Raw genomic sequence first — 21,878 nt, forward strand, 5'->3', positions numbered from 1 at the left:
ATCAAATATTTATTATATAAATAATGAATAGAAAACTTGAAATAATTTAAAAAGAATAAACTCAAAAAAAATTTAAAAAAATTTAAAAATTTTAAAAAATATAGAATGTGAAGTGTGATAGAAGTTGTGTAATAAAAGTCTTTCTAAATTCCATGGCTGTGAAAAATGGTTACGTTGAACGGGTTACACTCATCTTAGATGAGTTATAATAATAATGAGCATAGTCGTTTTGGTCAATTTTTTTTTAGAAATTATAGTTATAGTCGTGAGTGTGTAAGTGCAATGCAATCACTTTAAAAAAAATGAATAAATACGGGATCTATATGAAAAAATAATAATTTTTTAATAGTAGATCCCGTTATTTTTAAAGCGATTGCACAGCGCTTACTCACTCCACGATTGCATATAGCATTACTCGTTTTTTATTAACTTGAATGGCAGGAAAATGAAAAATAGAGAATTAAATATTTTTATATAAACCTTGCTAGGCACAAACGGTTTGGTACACCAAACTGCGTATTGATGTTGACATGATTTTTTTTATTGAAAATAAAAACAAAGAAAGACAAATTTTGAGAGAAGAAAATGTCTTCTATCTCATGAAAATCATTTCCGTATTTAATTTAAACTGTTTCATTAAATGAATGTCTTACATGTCAGCATCAGTACTCAATTTGATGCGCGAATTCGCTTGTAAAAAGATTTTTGTTATATATATATATATATATATATTCCACACTCTCATTGAACTCTTCACTCTGTTACATGAAAATGACATTGCCTTCATGTTTCAACTTTTGAATTTTTCTTTTTTATAAAAAAAATATAATTAAGTATAAAGTGAGATAAAAATAAGATGAAAGTGTGATATGTATCATTAATCAATATAATTAAAAGATAATATTTTTTAACAGCTTAACAGGTGAGAATTTTGATGAGTAAATCACACAACTATGATTTTTTTAATAATTATTTGTTTATTTTTACTTTAAATGGATGATAGTTATATCAAATAAAATTTAATATTTTTGATGAAGTTACACTATAATATTAGTTAGTTATAAAATGATTTATAATATAATTATATGCATAATGAGTTTTGATTTTTGGGTATGTGTGTGTACACACGTTAAGAGAAATGATATCTGGAAGTTTAGAGTGGGTAAATTTCGTAATTTTTTTTTTAAAAAATGAATAAATCTAAAATTTATATAAAAAATAATTATATATTAGTAATAAACCCATTTTTTTTCAAATAAAAAATAAAAAATATTATATCTAACCTTGCTCATTTCTCGTTAAGTTAATTAGGAAAACTTTTGAACAGAAATCAAAGAGTGAGTGAGCATTTTTGTTTTTGTTTTGGTTTTAAATCCATTTTAGTTGGGGGAAAAGAAAAAGAAAAAAGTGAAAAACCAAGTACCAACAGCTAAAATAATTACAAGGGTAATTATGGAATAGAATAAATTACGAAATTAAGGAAAAAAAAAATAGAGTAATCTTGCTAATTATATTAGTTTCATCAATTTCCGACTTCTTCTCGTCTCGTCTCTTCCTCTTCACCAATCTATATAAACACGGCACTTGGTTTTTCAGTTGGATTTCTTCTCCAACTCTATCCCTCTCTCCGTGCGATCCTATCGAAACCTCAATTCCCCACTTTAAAAACCTCGAATTCTCTCTGTTTTCGTTCCAATTCTACCGGACTATTCATCGGAATCATAGTCGTAGGATCCGATCATTGTGAATATTGACTGAAAACCCTACTTTAAAAAAAAAAGAAACAAACGTTTTCTAGTCTTCGATTTCGAGTTTTCTGATTTTCCGATCGATCCTCGGTTTTTTGGGGGATTTGATCGGTTTCTTGAAGCGGTTTGGATTCTTGAAATGCTTTTTATTCCAAGATGAAGTTGAAGAAGAGGAGGGCACTAGAAGTGGTCAGCATATTCACTAATAAAACAATATTCGATTGCCTAAATTTATGCTTGTGTGCGTGTGTATATATATTGTTTTATCTGTTTCTCTCATACATACATCAATAGTTATGTATTATGTCCCGAAATGTTGGAATACAATGAGTGTGCTGGTATTATCGTTTATGCGGAATGGTTGCTTTTCCGTAGTCATCATTTATGCCTGCGTTGCTGTGATTGTGAATTAGATGGCTTACAGATTGCTGTTTTACTGCCTTTTTTTTGGTTGTTTCTGTGTATATATTTCCCATTCTCTGCTTGGTTACCCAGAAACTCCGAGATAAAGGTTAGGATTTGGAGAATAATATCTTTTTTATTGAGTTTTATCACATGGGGCCTGTGAATTTGGAAATATTCAGTGTATTGAGCTGAAGACAACTGCTTCAGTGAGATGGTTGTTCACATGGTGAAAAAACTGCTAACCAAGAGTCAAGAAGTGCTATCTTTTAATTTCATACAGTTGTCCTACTTATTAGAGCGCTTGCCGCATCTTTATTTCTTGTTGAAAAGGTTGGTTTGTTTTTCAATGAAATAACTAAGGCCCCAATATATGTTATTTACTCCTTTTTCGGTTGCTTGGGAAATGTGGGAAAATTGGCAAAGTAAGGAAGTGAATTCGATTGCCACCGCTACCTGAAGTAAGAAAATATCTTGTTTTAAAAAAATGAGAACTCTTTCACGAGGAATTTGGGATCACTACCACAATTGATCATAGAAAAGCCTTTCAGGATATCTGGTAGTGAAAGTTTTGTCCCTTTAGCCTTTGGCATTGGAAAAGCCTTCTGGGAGCTCTGGTAGTCTTAATTTTGTGATTAACAACTGGTAGGCAACTGTTAGCACAGGGCTATGTACTTCGCAAATTGCTTTGATTAATCTGGTTTCCGTTTTTTATTTCTATTTTTGGATATTTCTAATGGGTGAGATACAACTATGTTTCCCAGTGATATGGCATGCCTAAAAGATTAACTAATTATGGCCATGTTTGATTAGTAGAATTTTTTTTAAAAAAATTTAGAAGTTCTGAAAAAATTTTGAGATGTGTTTTTATTGAGTTTTGTGAAAGTGGGTAGGAAAAACAAGAAATTGTTTAGATAAAAACCTTTAGAGATGAGCTTTTATTGGGGTTTGTAAAAGCGGTTATAGAGATTGCAAATTTTGTTTGGATAAAATTTTTGTGAGAGATGTTTTTTGGGTTTGTGAAAGTTTTTTTGTGTTTTTTTACGAAAACCTAGGCATATGCTTAGAGGAAGTCTTTTAGAAATATGATTTTTTTTAAGATTTAAAAGATGTTTGGCTTGAATATGTTTTTTATAAATGAAAAAAATACGAAACCCAAACATGACTTATGTTTACCTGATTATTTGTTTCAGCCTCCAAGAATTAGATCCTTCATTGATAGTGTCACTGCTGTTCCACTCGAGGATATTCAAGAACCCCTCAAAGGTTTCATTTGGGAGTTTGATAAGGTGCCTTTTTTTCACCTTACATGTTATGATGTTTTGGTTGTTGCTATGTGGTTTGATTTATGTTTATTTTGGTGGTGCAGGGAGATTTCCATCATTGGGTGGATCTTTTTAATCATTTTGATTCATATTTTGAGAAGCACATAAAATCAAGGAAGGATTTACGGGTTGAGGATAATTTTCAGGACTCTGATCCTCCCTTTCCAAGAGAAGCTATCATTCAAATTCTCCGTGTTATAAGAATAGTTTTGGAGAATTGCACAAACAAGCACTTCTATAGTTCTTATGAGGTACACTTATATTTCTGTTTAAAAAATATAATTGTAGTTTTTGTCTTTTTTGGGAATAGTACTTGGTTGGAGTAGGGTCAATACGACCATACTAGTATGTTGTTGCTGTTATTCTTTGTAGTGGTTTTTAATTCTGTTTTAAAGTTCTTACATGAAGCTTTGTTCTTCTTTTACCCCTCATAAGTTCTTATGCCCATGGTTTTTATGTAATTGCAGCAGCATCTTTCTTTACTGCTTGCTTCCACAGATACAGATGTTGTTGAGGCATGCCTGCAGACTTTGGCTGCTTTTTTGAAAAAAAACGATTGGCAAGTACTCTATTAGAGATGCTTCTCTGAATTCAAAGTTATTTGCTCTTGCACAAGGTTGGGGGGCAAAGGAAGAGGGGCTTGGATTAATTGCAACTGCTGTACAGGATGGTTGTGACCCTATTGCCTATGAGTTGGGTTGCACCCTGCATTTTGAATTTTATGTGTCCAGTGAGTCGTCACGTGAACACCCTGCTGCAGCACATTCAACCCAGGGTTTGCAGATAATTCATTTATCCAACATCAATACTCGCCTAGAGACTGATCTAGAGCTTTTAAGCAATTTAGTTGCAGAATACAAAGTACCCACCAGTTTAAGATTTTCTCTATTGACAAGACTGCGGTTTGCAAGGGCTTTTGGCTCTTTAGCTTCTCGTCAGCAGTATACCTGCATTCGTTTGTATGCCTTTATGGTTCTTGTTCAAGCAAGTGGTGATGCAGAAGGGCTAGTTTCTTTCTTCAACACTGAGCCTGAGTTTGTCAATGAATTAGTGTTGTTATTAAGCTATGAAGATGCAGTTCCTGAGAAGATTCGAATTCTATGTCTGCAGTCTTTGGTTGCTCTTTGTCAAGATAGGTCTCGCCAGCCTTCTGTCTTGACTGCTGTCACATCGGGTGGTCACCGTGGCATCCTATCCAGCCTCATGCAAAAGGCTATTGATTCTGTTATTAGCGAGGCCTCAAAGTGGTCTGTAGTTTTTGCCGAGGCTCTGTTATATCTTGTCACTGTTTTGGTCTCGACTTCCTCAGGTTGCTCAGCCATGCGCGAAGCAGGCTTTATTCCTACTCTTCTACCCCTTCTTAAAGACACAAATCCACAGCACTTGCATTTGGTAAGCGCCACTGTGCACATCCTAGAAGCTTTTATGGATTACAGCAATCCAGCTGCTGCGTTATTCAGGGACTTGGGTGGTTTGGATGATACCATCTCTCGTCTGAAGTTGGAAGTGTCACATATAGAAAATGGTTCAAAGCAACAAGGTGAAAGTTCTGATTGTAGTGGGAGTAAGCAAGTGGTTGCAGGCTCCTCCAGTGAGCTAGATGACATGCAGCCTCTGTATTCTGAAGCATTAGTTTCATATCACAGGCGATTGCTGATGAAAGCTTTACTGCGTGCTATTTCCCTTGGAACTTATGCCCCTGGAAATACTGCACGTGTTTATGGATCAGAAGAGAGTTTACCATATTGCTTATGCTTAATTTTTAGAAGGGCAAAAGATTTTGGTGGTGGGGTGTTTTCACTTGCAGCTACTGTCATGAGTGATTTGATTCACAAAGATCCCACTTGTTTTCCTGTGTTGGATGCAGCCGGTCTTCCTTCTGCCTTCTTGGATGCTATAATGGATGGAGTTCTGTGCTCTTCTGATGCCATAACATGCATACCTCAGTGTTTGGATGCTTTGTGCCTGAACAATAATGGCCTTCAGGCTGTTAGAGATCGCAATGCTTTGAGGTGTTTTGTGAAAATATTTACTTCAAGAACATATTTGCGTGCCCTCACTAGTGATACCCCAGTATCCTTGTCTAGTGGACTGGATGAACTAATGCGCCATGCTTCTTCTTTGCGCGGGCCTGGAGTGGATATGTTGATTGAGATCTTGAATGCCATTTTGAGAATTGGATCTGGGGTTGATGCTTCTGACTTGTCAACTGATCCTTTGTGCTCTTCTACTCCTGTTCCCATGGAAACTGATGGTGAAGAGAAGAACTTGGTTTTTACAGATGATAAGGACGCATCCCAGATGGATCATTTGGAGCAGACAACTGAGCCATCTGCTGATTCCTCAACAGTTAATATTGAGTCATTCCTCTCTGACTGTGTGAGCAATGTTGCTCGTCTTCTGGAAACAATTCTTCAGAATTCTGATACATGTCGTATATTTGTAGAGAAGAAGGGGATTGAAGCTGTTCTGCAATTGTTTACTTTGCCTTTAATGCCTCTTTCAGTTTCCGTTGGTCAAAATATCTCTGTTGCCTTCAAGAATTTCTCACCACAGCATTCTGCTTCTCTTGCTCGGGCAGTATGTTCATTTCTGAGGGAGCATCTGAAATCAACAAATGAGCTCTTAGCTTCCGTTGGAGGGACTCAGCTTGCTGTAATTGAATCCGCACTGCAAACAAAGGCTTTGAGAAATCTTTCCAGTCTTGAAGGCATTCTGTCTCTATCTAATTTTTTGTTGAAGGGGACTTCTAGTGTGGTCTCAGAGCTTGGCACTGCAGATGCTGATGTATTGAGAGATCTTGGGAGCGCATACAGGGAAATAATCTGGCAAATTTCTTTGTGCAATGATTCCAAGGTGGATGAGAAGTGGAATGCTGACCAAGAACCTGAGAGTTCAGAGGCTGCTCCATCTAATGCTGTTGGAAGAGAGAGTGATGATGATGCAAACATACCGGTGGTGAGATACATGAACCCAATGTCCCTCAGGAATGGCTCTCAATCCTTATGGGCTGGTGACCGGGAGTTTCTGTCAGTTGTTCGTTCTGGTGAAGGTCTGCACCGTCGCAGTCGACATGGGTTGACACGCATTCGGGGAAGGACGGGCCGGCAACTTGAGGCTTTGAACATGGATTCTGAAGTTCCGTCTAATGTGCTGGAGACATCTTCTTCCCAGGATATGAAGAAGAAAAGTCCTGATGTTCTTGTTTTGGAGATTCTTAACAAGCTTGCGTCAACATTGCGCTCTTTCTACACAGCTCTTGTTAAGGGATTCACATCACCAAACCGTCGTAGAGCCGACTTGGGGTCATTGAGTTCAGCTGCAAAAACTCTTGGAACTGGCCTGGCTAAAGTATTTCTTGATGCTCTTAATTTCTCTGGGTATTCTGCTCCTGCGGGTATTGACATGTCATTATCTGTGAAATGTCGATATCTTGGAAAGGTAGTGGACGACATGGCATCACTTACATTTGACAGCAGGCGACGCACTTGTTATACTGCAATGGTTAATAATTTTTATGTTCACGGTACCTTTAAGGAGCTACTGACAACATTTGAAGCTACAAGTCAGTTATTGTGGACACTACCTTGCTCTACATCCACGTCAGGTCTTGAGAATGAAAAGGCGGGTGAAGGAAGTAAATTGTCTCACAGTACATGGCTGCTTGATACACTACAGAGCTATTGCCGTGTGCTCGAGTATTTTGTTAATTCTTCTTTACTTATATCTCCAACCTCTGCATCCCAAGCACAGCTTCTTGTGCAGCCGGTTGCAGTTGGTCTTTCAATCGGGTTATTTCCAGTTCCAAGGGATCCTGAAGTCTTTGTGCGTATGCTGCAATCGCAGGTTCTGGATGTTGTACTTCCTGTCTGGAACCACCCCATGTTTCCCAATTGTAGTCTGGGTTTCATTGCTTCCATTCTTTCACTTGTTACACATGTATACTCTGGTGTGGGAGATGTGAAACGTAATCGCAGCGGCATTGCTGGGACTACAAACCAGAGATTCATGCCCCCGCCACCTGATGAAGCTACTATTGCCACCATTGTTGAGATGGGTTTTACAAGAGCAAGAGCGGAAGAAGCATTAAGACGAGTGGAAACAAATAGTGTTGAAATGGCCATGGAATGGCTGTTTAGTCATGCTGAGGATCCTGTACAGGAGGATGATGAACTAGCTCGAGCACTTGCTCTTTCACTGGGAAGTTCATCAGAAACATCTAAAGTTGATAATGCGGACAAGTCAATAGATGTCCCGACAGAAGATGGTCATATGAAGGCACCCCCTGTTGATGATATTCTTGTGGCGTCGGTGAAACTATTTCAGAGCAGTGATACAATGGCATTTCCTTTAACAGATTTGTTTACTACACTTTGCAATAGGAACAAAGGAGAAGACCGTCAAAGAGTGGCATCTTATCTTATTCAGCAGCTGAAGCTTTGCCCTTTGGACTTTCCAAAGGATATCAGTGCATTGAGCATGTTATCACATGTTATAGCGTTACTACTTTTTGAGGATGGAAGTACCCGTGAAATTGCTGCTGAGAATGGTATTGTACCAGCTGTGATAGATATTTTAACGAAATGTAAGGCTAGAAATGAGTCGGGAAAGGAGCTTGTGTTCCCAAAGTGCATTAGTGCTTTACTGCTTATCTTGGATAACATGCTGCAGTCCAGGCCCAAAATTTGTTCTGAGAATATGGAAGGAACACCTGCAGGGTCTCTGCTGGATTTGCCTGGAAATCTTACTTCTTTTCCAGCTCCTGCATCTGTTCAAGAGAAAAAACCAGCTTCAGATGCCCCTGAGAATGACTCTGGTACGACATTTGAAAAAATATTGGGAAAATCGACCGGATATTTGACTGTTGAAGAGAGTCATAAGTTGCTTTTAGTTGCTTGTGATTTGATAAAACAGCATGTCCCAGCAGTGATCATGCAGGCTGTTCTGCAAGTATGTGCTCGGTTGACGAAAACACATTCCCTAGCTTTGCAGTTCCTTGAAAATGGAGGTTTGGCTGCTCTTTTTAGTCTCCCAAGAAGTTGTTTCTTCCCTGGATATGACACTGTTGCATCTGCTATTGTGCGTCATCTCCTTGAAGATCCCCAGACACTGCAAACAGCAATGGAATTAGAGATACGACAAACTCTGACTGGAAATGGGCATGCTGGGCGTGTTTCTGCACGAACGTTTTTGACATCAATGGCACCCGTTATCTCTAGGGATCCTGTGGTTTTCATGAAAGCTGCCAGTGCTGTTTGTCAGTTGGAGACATCTGCAGGTAGGACCTTTGTGGTGTTATCAAAAGAAAAAGAGAAGGAAAAGGACAAATCAAAGGCATCCTCCGCTGAAGCTGGATTATCTTCCAATGAATGTGTTCGGATTTCTGAAAATAAGATTCATGATGGATCTGGTAAATGCTCTAAAAGCCACAAAAAGATCCCTGCCAATCTCACTCAAGTAATCGATCAACTTCTTGATATAGTGTTAAAATATGGTTTGCCAAAAAACCACGAAGTTGGTGTGAGTAAATTATCTTCTATGGAGGTTGATGAACCTGCTACAAAGGTAAAGGGTAAATCAAAGGTCGATGAGACAATGAAATTAGAGTCTGAAGCTGAAAGATCTGCGGGGCTTGCTAAGGTGACTTTTGTCCTCAAGTTATTAAGTGACGTTCTTCTGATGTATGTACATGCAGTTGGAGTTATACTCAAACGGGATCTGGAATTGTGTCAACTCAGGGGATCTAATCCTCAAGATGGTCCTGGAAATGGTGGTGGAATAATTCATCATATTCTACATCAGTTGGTTCCAGTTTCTGTTGATAAATCTGCAGGACCTGATGAATGGAGAGGTAAATTGTCTGAAAAGGCTTCGTGGTTCCTAGTTGTTCTGTGTGGTCGATCTGGTGAAGGTCGTAGGCGAGTAATTAGTGAACTTGTGAAAGCCTTGTTCTTGTTATCAAACATAGAGAGCAATTCTACTAAGACCATTTTATTGCCAGATAAGGTCTTTGCTTTTGTTGATTTGGTGTATTCTATTTTGTCAAAAAATTCATCCTCCAGCAACTTGCCTGGTGGTTGTGGGTGCTCGCCTGACATAGCAAGAAGCATGATAGATGGAGGAATGGTTCAGTGCTTGACTAGCATTCTTCAAGTGATCGATTTGGACCATCCTGATGCTCCTAAAATTGTGAATCTTATACTTAAGGCTTTGGAATGTTTAACGAGGGCTGCTAATGCTAGTGAGCAAATTTTTAAATCTGAGAGGACAAGCAAGAAAAAACCCATGGGGTTAAGTGGAAGACCTGATGATCAGCCAACCGCACCGTCAGCTGTTCACATTTTGGAGCATAATCAGAATACAAACGGACAAGAGGAAGCCAGAGATGCAGAGGAGAATGAACAGCAGAATCAAGGAGTTTCTTCAAATGAAGGTAACCATGATGAAAATCCTAATCAGTCTGTGGAGCAAGATATGAGGATAGAAATGGAGGAGACAATGGATACCAATCCACCTATGGAGATTGGTATGAATTTTATGCATGAACAGATGGAAGAGGGTGGTGTTTTGCACAACACTGACCAAATTGATATGAATTTTAGGGTTGAGAACAGGGAAGATGATGATATGGGTGATGAAGATGATGACATGGGTGATGAAGGCGAGGATGATGAGGATGATGATGAGGGGGAGGATGACGATGAGGATATAGCAGAAGATGGTGGTGGCATGATGCCTCTAGCTGATACGGATGTAGAAGACCATGATGACACAGGCTTGGGAGATGACTACAATGATGAGATGATTGACGAGGAGGATGATGATGATTTTCATGAGAATCGTGTCATAGAGGTAAGATGGAGGGAAGCCCTTGATGGGTTAGATCATTTGCAGGTACTTGGGCAACCTGGGGCTGCAGGTGGTCTAATTGATGTTGCAGCTGAGCCTTTTGAAGGAGTTAATGTGGATGATCTTTTTGGTCTTCGAAGGCCTTTAGGCTTTGAACGGCGTCGTCAAACAGGTAGGTCTTCCTTTGAGAGATCTGTTGCAGAAGTAAATGGTTTTCAACATCCTCTTCTTTTAAGATCATCCCAGTCAGGGGATCTGGTCTCAATGTGGTCATCTGGTGGGAATTCTTCCAGAGATGTAGAAGCTTTGCCATCTGGGAGCTTTGACATAGCTCATTTCTACATGTTTGATTCTCCTTTTCTTCCATATGATAATGCTCCAAGCAGTCTCTTTGGTGACCGTTTGGTTGGGGCAGCACCCCCACCTTTGACTGATTATTCTGTAGGCATGGATTCCTTGCAGTTACCAGGACGAAGAGGCCCTGGTGATGGTCGGTGGACTGATGATGGTCTGCCACAAGCTGGTGCTCAAGCTGCTGCAATTGCTCAAGCGGTAGAGGAACATTTCATTTCCCAATTGCGCAGTGTTGCTCCTGCTATAGGTCCTGATGAAAATCAGTCCCAAAACATGGGAGTGCAGGAGAAGGAACCAGATGCCCTTCCATCCAATGATAGTCTGGTGATGGCAGAGGGTGCTAACGCCAACGGCCAACAAAGCGAAGAACAGCATGAAGAAAATGGTGATGAAGCCACAGTTAACCCCACAGTTGAGAGTGTAACTCAAGGAGAACAAGTTAATCCAGAATCCATTCTTGAACATGCAGGCGAATGTTTACAGGAGCACGAACCTATGTTGATCCAACCATTTTCACTGAACACTACACCAGATGGGCTTGATAACATGGAAATTGGTGAAGGAAATGGCAATGCTGATGAGCAGGTAGGGACATTGGCAGAAATTGTCAACTCATCTGCAGACGTCCATGCTGATATACTATGTGATGGGGTTTCTGAAGCACCTGCAGGTCTACATGATGTGCTACTTCAGGCCACCGATTGTGATGGATTCTCAAGAACTGATGATCAGGCCAGTAATCATGGTCTGGCAGTTTCTGGTTTGCCAATGCCTAATTCAGATGGTTGTCATGCTTCTTCCATCCATGAAAGTATTGATGTTGTTATGAATAATATTGATGTTGGAGAAAATCAATCTGAGCAACCCGTGTCTGCTTCTGAATATGGTACAAATGAGCCTTCGTCAAGGCAAAATACACTGGTTGCTATTGACAATAACCAGGCTGAGCAGACTAGTTTGAATAGTGAGGTGCCTGGTGCTAATGCCATTGATCCCACCTTCTTGGAAGCACTACCTGAAGACCTACGATCAGAAGTACTAGCTTCCCAGCAAGCTCAGTCTATCCAGCCTCCAACTTATGCACCACCTTTGGCTGAACATATTGACCCTGAGTTTTTAGCTGCTCTTCCTCCAGATATTCAAGCAGAAGTTTTGGCCCAACAAAGAACTCAGAGGGTTGCACAGCAGGCTGAAGGACAACCAGTTGACATGGATAATGCTTCAATCATTGCCACTTTTCCTGCTGATTTGCGTGAAGAGGTTTGCATCTTCAACTTTCTCTCTGATTAGGTTTTGAGTTGCGATAACTGTTAGTTATATTATTGTTTATAACAATCCTTCGTCTTTTGCTTCTGTTTCAGGTACTTCTGACTTCATCAGAAGCAGTGCTGTCTGCATTGCCTTCTCCACTACTTGCCGAAGCCCAATTGCTAAGGGACCGGGCAATGAGTCATTATCAGGCTCGCAGCCTTTTTGCAAGCAGCCACAGGCTAAATAATCGGAGGAATGGGTTTGGTTTTGACAGGCAACATGTGATGGACAGGGGTGTTGGAGTTGCACTAGGTCGGAGGGCAGCTTCTACCATTGCAGATAGCTTGAAGGTGAAGGAAATTGAAGGTGCGCCACTTCTGGATGCAAATGCATTGAAAGCTTTGGTCCGACTCCTACGATTAGCGCAGGTAATACCATGTTCTATTTTAGCTCTAGTCGGGAAATATTTATGTTTTCTTTACCAGATTTCCTGCGACAGTGTATGATAGTTGAAAATAAATTTTAGTTGCTATATACAAAAGAATTGTGGTCAGCATCTATTTTGAAGGTAGGTTAAATTATGAACAAAATTTGCATCGATCTGTTGAAGGAATTATGAATTTTTCTGTGATAAATTACTACTTCAAACTGATGATTTCATGAATCAACTCGTCATAGACAAATGCAAAAGCAAAAATCTCATATGGAAAGAGGTCAAAATTGTTGTAGAATTCAGAATCTGTGTTCCCAAGCATTAAAGAGAATTTTCGGTATCTTTGGAAATTCTGGAAAACTGACTTAATTATAAAAAATAAAAATAAAAATAAAAATCTGGAAAACTGAGTCAAGTATGGTTCTGGAATTTGCTTTGGCAATGTGATATATCTGGGTGAGCTTTATGCTGTATTATGATGATTGGCTAATTGTTTTACCATGCATCTAGCCCCTTGGCAAAGGCCTCTTGCAGAGACTCTTGTTAAACCTATGTGCACATAGTGTGACAAGGGCAATTCTAGTTCGTCTTTTGCTTGATATGATCAAGCCAGAGGCTGAAGGCTCAGCCAGTGGATTTCCAACAATGAACTCCCAGAGGCTATATGGTTGTCAGTCAAATGTTGTTTATGGTCGATCCCAGTTATTAGATGGTAAGATTTTCATATGATATCACCATATCCATCTGCTTGTTTTTGTGGTTGCTCATTGTTTTTATTTTTAATTAATGTTATCCCAAATTTGCCCCTTTACAGGTCTTCCTCCATTGGTCTTGCATCGAACTTTTGAGATTTTCACATACTTGGCTACTAATCATTCTGCTGTTGCCAATGCGTTATTCTACTTTGATCCCTCACTTGTTCCAGAGTCACTAAGTCCAATATGTATGGAAGCCAAGAAGGATAAAGGCAAGGAGAAAATTGTGGAAGGACTGTCATCAATACCTTTGGAAAGCTCTCTGGATGGGGATATTCCATTGATACTCTTCCTTAAGCTTTTGAATCGGCCACTTTTTCTACGCAGCACTGCTCACCTTGAGCAGGTATATCTGATATCATGGTCAAGTGATTTCAAAATAGTTCAGGCCACAATCTTGCTCTTTCTAATTATGTATTATATACTAGCTTGGTTGATACTCTTTCTATGATTTAAATGTAAGAACTGAGAGTCCATCTTGTTTTAATGTATTTATTTTTCTAAATGCTTCAGGTCATGGGTCTGCTTCAAGTAGTTGTTTATACTGCAGCATCAAAATTAGAGTATCAGCCACAATCTGAAACGGCAACAGCAAATATCCTAGATTTGCCAGTTAATGAAGTTCCGGGTGATGTCCAGAAAGATCCTCCTATATCAGAACCAGATTCCAAGCAAGAAGATAACCGTGGTGGTGCTGAGTCATCTGCTTCAGATGAAAAGAGGAGCATTGATATGTATAGTATTTTTTTGCGATTGCCCCAATCAGAACTTAGCAATCTGTGCAGCATCCTTGGTCGTGAGGGGTACGATTAATGCTCTGATTCTTATTACTGAATGGTTTAGATGTTCTGTTACTATATTGTAGCGTATATAATTCCCTCTAATGTCCCGCTAACCATTTTCTTGTGTTTCACTTTTATCTATGCTATGCATCCATTGCCACTCTGCATTATCCCCTCCCTCACCCTTTCTCTTTCATGCCTTATTGTTTTGATAGTGACTAACCTGTCCGTTACTTATCTAGGCTTTCAGATAAAGTGTATATGCTTGCTGGTGAGGTGTTGAAGAAGTTGGCTGCTGTTGTTGCACCCCATCGAAAGTTCTTTACGTCGGAGCTTTCTGAATCAGCCCATGGATTGAGCAGTTCAGCTGTCAAAGAGCTTGTCACTCTGCGGAAAACACACATGCTTGGTTTGAGTGCTGGTTCCATGGCTGGTGCAGCAATCCTACGTGTTCTACAAGCACTTAGCTCGCTCACTTCATCTAGAATTAATGAGAGTACAGGACTTGAGAATGATGGGGAACAGGAGGAGCAGGCTACTATGAAAAAGCTGAATCTTGCACTTGAGCCCCTGTGGCAAGAATTAAGTGATTGCATAAGTGTAACTGAGACACAGTTGGGTCAAAGCTCCTCCTCTCAGACTATGTCGAACATAAACATAGGAGATCATGTCCAGGGGACGACTTCTTCATCTCCTCTTCCTCTTGGAGCCCAGAGACTCTTGCCCTTCATCGAGGCATTCTTTGTTCTGTGTGAAAAGTTACAAGCAAACCTGTCCATTGCACAACAAGATCATGCCAATATAACTGCAAGAGAAGTAAACGAATCTGCTGGAAGTTCAACCTTTTCAACTACCAAGGGCAGTGTGGATTTTCAGAAGAAGCTTGATGGTGGAGTCACATTTACAAGGTTTGCTGAGAAGCATCGTCGGCTATTGAATGCTTTTATCAGACAGAATCCAGGTTTACTAGAGAAGTCACTTTCGATGTTGCTGAAGGCACCAAGGCTGATTGATTTTGACAATAAGCGAGCATATTTCCGTTCAAGAATCAGGCAGCAGCATGAGCAGCACCTCTCTGGTCCACTGCGGATAAGTGTTCGGAGGGCCTATGTTTTGGAGGATTCTTACAATCAGTTGCGGATGCGTCCCACTCCGGACTTAAAGGGACGATTGAATGTGCAATTCCAAGGTGAAGAGGGTATTGATGCTGGAGGTCTGACTAGAGAATGGTATCAATTACTGTCAAGGGTTTTATTTGACAAGGGAGCACTGCTCTTCACTACTGTGGGAAACAACGCAACTTTCCAGCCAAACCCCAATTCTGTCTACCAGACAGAACATCTTTCTTACTTCAAGTTTGTGGGCCGTGTGGTAATTCTTGAGACACCAGTTCTGAGGCTGTTTTCATATTTTCATTTTGTTTAAATATTTTTGCAACTCTAGTCTAAGAAGTTTTTTTACAATTTTTCTTTGAACTTTTGTTTAGGTTGCAAAAGCACTGTTTGATGGGCAACTTTTGGATGTTTATTTTACTCGGTCGTTCTACAAGCACATACTTGATGCCAAGGTGACCTACCATGATATAGAGGCAGTTGATCCTGATTACTACAAGAATTTAAAGTGGATGTTAGAGGTCAGTGGGTTCATATATTCACAATCCGATTTCTTTTCCTGTTATCGTTGTTGTTGTTGTTCTCAGTATTGTTAACCCTTGTGGTTCTACTCATGCTTTCCTATGGCTTATTCTGTATGAAGTGTTGATTTTTGTGTCATTTCCTTCATTTGGCCTGTTTCAGAATGATGTGAGTGACATTCTTGACCTGACATTTAGCATGGATGCAGATGAAGAAAAGCATATCCTTTATGGGAAAAGTGAGGTATTTAAATTAGAAATTATAATCTCTTCTTAAATTGCATAAAATTTGAATATATCAAGCTTCTTTGCTTTGTAAAATCTTCAGAAGTTTCAATCTTATTTTCATAAGACATGAATATTTTTCAATATCAAGTAATCTAATATAAGAAATATTTGGCGGTGGTGGTTTTTTTAAAAGGTTACTGATTATGAGCTTAAACCCGGAGGAAGAAATATAAGGGTTACAGAAGAAACAAAGCATGAGTATGTGGACCTTGTTGCTGGACATATCCTGACAAATGCCATCCGTCCTCAAATTACTTCCTTTTTAGAAGGATTCGAGGAATTGGTACCACGGGAACTTATCTCTATTTTCAATGACAAAGAGCTTGAGCTACTTATAAGTGGACTTCCAGAAATTGATTGTAAGTTGGCTGCCCTTGTAATAATTTAATATTTACAGTGTGCTTCTGGTTTACTTAACAGTATGTGGTTGGTGTCATTGCTTTGGCAGTGGATGATTTGAAGGCCAACACGGAGTACACTGGCTATACAGCAGCATCTAGTGCTATTCAATGGTTTTGGGAGGTGGTTAAGGCTTTTAACAAGGAAGACATGGCAAGACTGCTGCAATTTGTCACTGGAACATCTAAGGTGATTTGGTGCACTAGATAAAATGTTAGTTAGAATTGCAACACAAGTTTCACGTTGTCTCCATCACCCATGTTTTGTGTTGCATTTTTTTTTTAATGCCAATCTTTCTTTCCCATGAAACCCTACTGAAGATATGGAATTTTCCAAGAATTTGTTCTCTAATTCCCATGAGCAGATTTGGTTTGTTCAGTTAATTTGATTTTGGTTTCTTTTATCTTGTTTGGGTAATGTTTTGTGGTTGTTTCCTCATCTGACATGTTATACTTTTGGCATGCAAGTTGTGGTTAGCACATAGGAGAAGCTAATGTCTTGGTGCCAGAATCTCCTGTTTCTGAAATGCTTTTTGTAATGTATGCCTTTTAAGTGGTGTATGCATTTTTTTATTCTCATTATTGGTATGTTGAACCATGTGGTTTGGGGAAGGGCATTTCAAGCTGGTTCAGGATTCTTGTTTGTTAAGAGTGGTTCTTGTGTGTGTGTGTATGATACTTTACTTTTGGTTGTAGTAATTATGAATTGTTTGTTCAACTTTTTGGTTGTTCAGGTTCCTTTGGAGGGTTTTAGGGCCCTGCAAGGTATCTCTGGTCCTCAAAGGTTTCAGATTCACAAGGCATATGGAGCTCCTGACCGCCTACCCTCGGCTCATACATGGTTTGTGTAAACATATCTACCCCATCTTTTTTAGCCAGATGGGTACTTGGAGTCGATGCGTGTTCTTTTAGGTCTTAAACTAATCAACTCTCCACATTGTGATGCAGCTTTAATCAACTTGACCTTCCTGAGTATACCTCCAAGGAACAGCTTCAAGAACGCCTGCTACTTGCTATCCATGAAGCCAATGAAGGGTTTGGCTTTGGCTGACCAAAGCTAAATGTAGAATTGTGGCCCCACAGTGCCAGCAATCTACCTTGAAAGTTCCCTTGTACATGTCAGTTGGACATATTTTTCCATTAATTTATTTTTAAAATTTCGCATTGATCATCTGCTGTACTGTTATTATTTAAATGATGTTTTTGGTATAAAAGGTAAGATGTGTTTTTACTGCATCCCTAGATCTTTCAGTATTGGAAGTTGAGGTCCTAGAGGGTATATATATCATGCAAGAATTATTTTGGGCTTGATTGGATCTAGAAAACAATGAATGAGTGGAAAGGATAGCTAACAGATTGCTTGGGGAAAAGGAAGTTTGCGAGTTTTCTTTCCTTCCCCGCATTCTGTTTGGCACCCAAATGGGTCAAAATCCCTGGTGTAGTTGTGTGGTCTATACCGTGTTTTGATGGCTACAACATTGAATTCTATTGGTATCTCCTCTTAATTGCAGATGAAGACAACTGTTCCAGGTCGGCAATGGGGGGAAGTTTCTTCAGCTAATTTTTCTTCCCCGAGGCTGGCAATCAGTTGTTTATATCATTTCAACAGACGAAATTATGCTTTTGAGGAATCACAGGCTGGCTGCTCAGTAACAAATGGCTAGAAAATTTAAGGCTGGGTTCTTGCCCGGTCAACGAGTGGTAGTAGGAAGTGTACAAAATGTTATTGCACACATATTTCATTGTTCATATTAAAGGCTTTTTGTAAACTACATAGCAGCAGATGGTAGCCTGGGAATGTATATGTAATGGCCTTAATTGTAGACAGTTCTTTTTCCCCTTAACGTGAACGGTAATATTAGATTTTCTCAAATTATTAGCTCGTAGCAGCAGCAGGTTAAATACCTTTGATGAAGATAATGGAGAGATTAGATTTCAGACCACTTTGGTTGTAAATATATATATAATATATATATATATATAGATATATATATACTTTGGGAACTTTCAACCCTGAAAGAGCTATGCAAAACTAGATATGGCAGCAGCCACCAGTTTTAGATTTCCAGCAATTTTCTTAAACAAAAACCCATAGCAAACCGATTCATGTTATGTTCAACATGGATTACCATGGAGTGGAGTAGACGGTATGTTTGGATGCTGAGTTCACTCTTTTAAACTAATCGTTGATGAAATCTACTATTTTCTCAATTTCTCATAAAAAATTAAACATATATCAACTTATTTTGTATATTCAAAATTCAAACACATTTTAATCTATTTTATATATTTAAACATGTGTAAATGGGATTTACAAAATAAGGATATCAAATCAACTTGCTCTGTAGTCTGTGCCTTTGCTTTCTCTCAGTGCAACCCTCCACGTCACGCCCGACGCTGTTTGACGTCTACGTATTATTTCCGTCAAACATAACGCTATTCTGTGTAATGTCACTAATACCCCCTTTCACATGCCAAACAAACAAAGGCCCATTTCTGGCCCAGCTCACAAGCGTCCTCATCACTACTCTCTCTCTCTCTCTCTCTCTCTCTCTATCTCTCTCTCCGACTCCCTCTTGTTTTCACTTGCTGTTTTCTTTTTTGTTGCTCTTCCTAGAAAAGTTTCTCCCTGTAAATTCATGTCGGTACGTTGCTTCTCTTTCTAGAAACAGTTATCTTTTTGTTTCTTGTTTCAACATTTCTGTATTTGATTGTGTTTGATGCTAATTCTACTCGAATTTATATATGTTTGATCGATTCGAGCTTCAGTTCCGGTTCGTTAAGATTGATAATCGATTCGATCCTTTGTTTTTTCCATAATCTATCGTTATCATTTTTGTTTTAACTTCGATCGATAATATTATTTATTCTAAATAATGTTCACCTTCTTTTACCGATCATCCAAGATTTTTTATCCAATGATTTGTTTTTTTTTTTTAATTATTTCGGATTAGCTTTGTATTCGTTTTTCTGTTGTTGGAGGAAATTTTATTTGCAACAGTCAATAGGAAAAGAAAGAAAACACGATCATGGAGAGCATAGAGTGATTGCGAAATAGAGTTTTTTTTTGCCGCAAAAGGTCAGATTTTTTTGGTGTGTCCACACACACACACAGAGTTATATTTGTCTCAAATTGAGTATGTTATGACATTATTAGAGAATCTATTTTGCTATATATATTAGCTTTGTATAGTTGTATGGATCTAGGAGACTAGGACATGTTTGCGATATCATTCTGGTACTTGCTCTTGGTGTTATGCTGCTCCGGCATGTTTTAGGTTTTGTGCTATGACTATGCTGTAGTTTTAGTATACACGTGTTCCTTTCACCTGCCAAAAAGGAATATGCTGTAGTTTTAGTATTTTTACATGCAATTTCTTTGATTGTGCACTGATTATCTAACTATGAAGTTTTAGTATTTTTACATGCAATTTCTTTGATTGTGCACTGATTATCTAACTATGAATGTTATGTAGTAAACTATAGATATACAAGCTGTCTTATGGCACTGGCACTGGCACTAGAAAGTTGTGGAGAATTACATAGTTTTTGTCTAAACACTTCACCATGAGTTACAGAGCTGAAGTAACCTGGGTTATTTCAAATATGCTTTTTCTCAAAATTAGCACAAAATATATGTAAAGCTGCAATAAATGGGCCAACAGTGGGATTTTACTGATGGGTTATTTCATCTAGTCAAACAAAACTTCCAACCTATTAGAGTTTAGCTGATCAAGAATTTGGGTCTTTAGGATGAGGTGAATGTGCTACTGTGGTTGGGCACCTTATTTGGTGTGTAAAGCTGGAGCGACCCCATTCATTGTATGATTGGCTGGTGGGGCCGAGGGGCCTAATATAATTTTAAGAGAATGCCTTGTATCAGGACACCTAACGTAAGAATGCCATGTGTTTTCAAAGTCTTATGGCAGGATTATAGTGATCATTTTTTTTATAGAGATGTATTGGGGTTCATGATTGGCCAGTCAATCTAGATAAAATCAGGATGTAACAGGATGAAGATCTGTCCTTTTATGAATTTAAGAGTGTCTAGAATCTTGGTGTGATGCATAGGGATAAGTGTGTTGAGTAGTTCACAGCCTTTTTGGAAAATAGGAAATCAGATGCCCATCCAGCACATTGGTTTTATGAGCTGTTAATTATGTTTGGTGACTTATGACTACATAAGTAGCAATTGTGTTAAAGCATCCCTTCAATTTGGTCATTTGCACCCACCTGTGGGTAGCCCAAGTGGTAAGGGCGAGCTCGTGTGCATGTGCCCCATGTCACAGGTTCGATTCCCCCTGGGATCAAACTGCAATTGAAGTGGGAGGCCATGGCAGTGGGTAGTTGTGCTAGTCTCCCCAGAGGTTTAGGTTTCATGGGTGAGTCCTAAGGGCTCTGCCGTAGGGTGGTTCCCCCATCATCAAAAAAAAAAAAAAAAAAATTGGTCATTTGTTACTTGATTTGTGGCAATTGACTGTTAAACAAACATATTCAAACTTTATTTAACATTTCGTAAAGGTTTAATTCATTTTCCTAGCTGATCATTATTGCACTGTTAGCAATATCATTATGTTGTTTTCATGTATATGCTTGTTTGCACCTTACTGTTGGATAAAGAATGCTCCATATAATATGCTCAGCCCCTCCTCTCTTAAGTCTTCATTTTTTACAAGTCTTACGAATTTACATGCAGTTCTATCATGAAAAGTACTTGGGTGGAATTGAATGGCTTTTCTTGCTAATTGTGATTGGTATACTATATGTACCATTTCTGAAGTTCATAATGGAAAGGTGGATGAAGATCTTCTGGGCTTCAATCGTGATAGAAATCTTTTACGTTTCTGTTTCAGGACAAGGGTCAACCATTGCCAAAATTTGGGGAATGGGATGTCAATGATCCTGCTTCGGCTGAGGGATTTACTGTGATTTTTAATAAGGCTAGGGATGAAAAGAAGACCGGTGGGAACCCAGAGTCACCAGGAAAGGTTGATTCTCAAAGTAAGCCTGCAGTGGATGTTGGCAAGCCTCAGGCTGTAAGATGTTATATAACTTCTCTCTTTTTCCCTTTTCCTTCTCTCTCTACCACTGGATACATTCCTGAGATATTATTGCACTTGATGAATATCAGTTTGATTAAATGTGATAAAATTATTGCAAAAAAAAGAGTAAAAGAGAAAGAAAGAAAGGCTTTTAATTATTGAGAGAAGTATTTGTAGCTCTAACATCATCCTGTGCGGTCCATATATATATATATATATATATATATATATATATCAATTATATCTACCTTCATTTTAACTAGATTACTATAAATTTTTTTTTTTTTTTTTTGAAAAAAATGCTTGAGATTGAAGACTGCCATTTCTGCTATGTGGACTGGTTTTCAGAAAAAATGGTTTTGCTGCCTTCAAGACCCACCTACACACTCCTGATAAGTTCCTTACTTCGTAAGAGCTTCAACATAAGAGCATGTTTTTCTGTAAGGCCATATTGCCCGAAGAAGATGGGAACTGTAGAGCCATGATGGCCCTGTTGGAATTTAGCGTGTGCTGTAAAACAATTTATGGTGAGAAAATAGGTGAAGAAGACGAACACTTATTGTAACTTATATGTATTGATGTTGCGGTTTATTTATAAGAAACCCAGATATTTCTTTC

The 21,878-nt window shown here is 38.8% G+C and overlaps 2 protein-coding genes across 2 annotated transcripts; both read left to right on the forward strand.

Annotated features, from left to right (window-relative positions):
- The first annotated feature begins 1,534 nt into the window (after nt 1-1,534).
- LOC121236925 (E3 ubiquitin-protein ligase UPL1-like) lies at nt 1,535-18,091 on the forward strand. Its single transcript, XM_041133437.1, is given in 17 exon segments — nt 1,535-1,937; nt 3,344-3,439; nt 3,520-3,726; nt 3,943-4,020; nt 4,022-11,938; nt 12,040-12,357; nt 12,873-13,074; nt 13,177-13,463; nt 13,631-13,920; nt 14,142-15,270; nt 15,386-15,532; nt 15,696-15,776; nt 15,954-16,179; nt 16,269-16,408; nt 16,953-17,059; nt 17,167-17,336; nt 17,730-18,091. Coding segments are annotated over 16 exon segments (11,361 nt in total). The 5' UTR covers nt 1,535-1,904; the 3' UTR covers nt 17,270-17,336; nt 17,730-18,091.
- A 605-nt stretch (nt 18,092-18,696) lies between these two features.
- Nucleotides 18,697-21,878, forward strand: LOC121237907 (protein NOI4-like). Its single transcript, XM_041134836.1, has 3 exons — nt 18,697-18,863; nt 21,072-21,254; nt 21,609-21,878. Exons 1-3 carry the CDS (start codon nt 18,858-18,860, stop codon nt 21,651-21,653), a joined length of 234 nt encoding a protein of 77 aa, XP_040990770.1. The 5' UTR covers nt 18,697-18,857; the 3' UTR covers nt 21,654-21,878.

The sequence above is a fragment of the Juglans microcarpa x Juglans regia genome, chromosome 6S (genome assembly GCF_004785595.1).
Source record: "Juglans microcarpa x Juglans regia isolate MS1-56 chromosome 6S, Jm3101_v1.0, whole genome shotgun sequence".
Lineage (NCBI taxonomy): Eukaryota > Viridiplantae > Streptophyta > Magnoliopsida > Fagales > Juglandaceae > Juglans > Juglans microcarpa x Juglans regia.

What these genes read in the sequence shown, in the direction of transcription:
- LOC121237907 (XM_041134836.1), top strand. An exon ending in ATGTTGGCAAGCCTCAGGCT is followed by an intron (nt 21,255 to 21,608) that starts GTAAGATGTTAT and finishes ACTGGTTTTCAG; the next exon opens with AAAAAATGGTTTTGCTGCCT.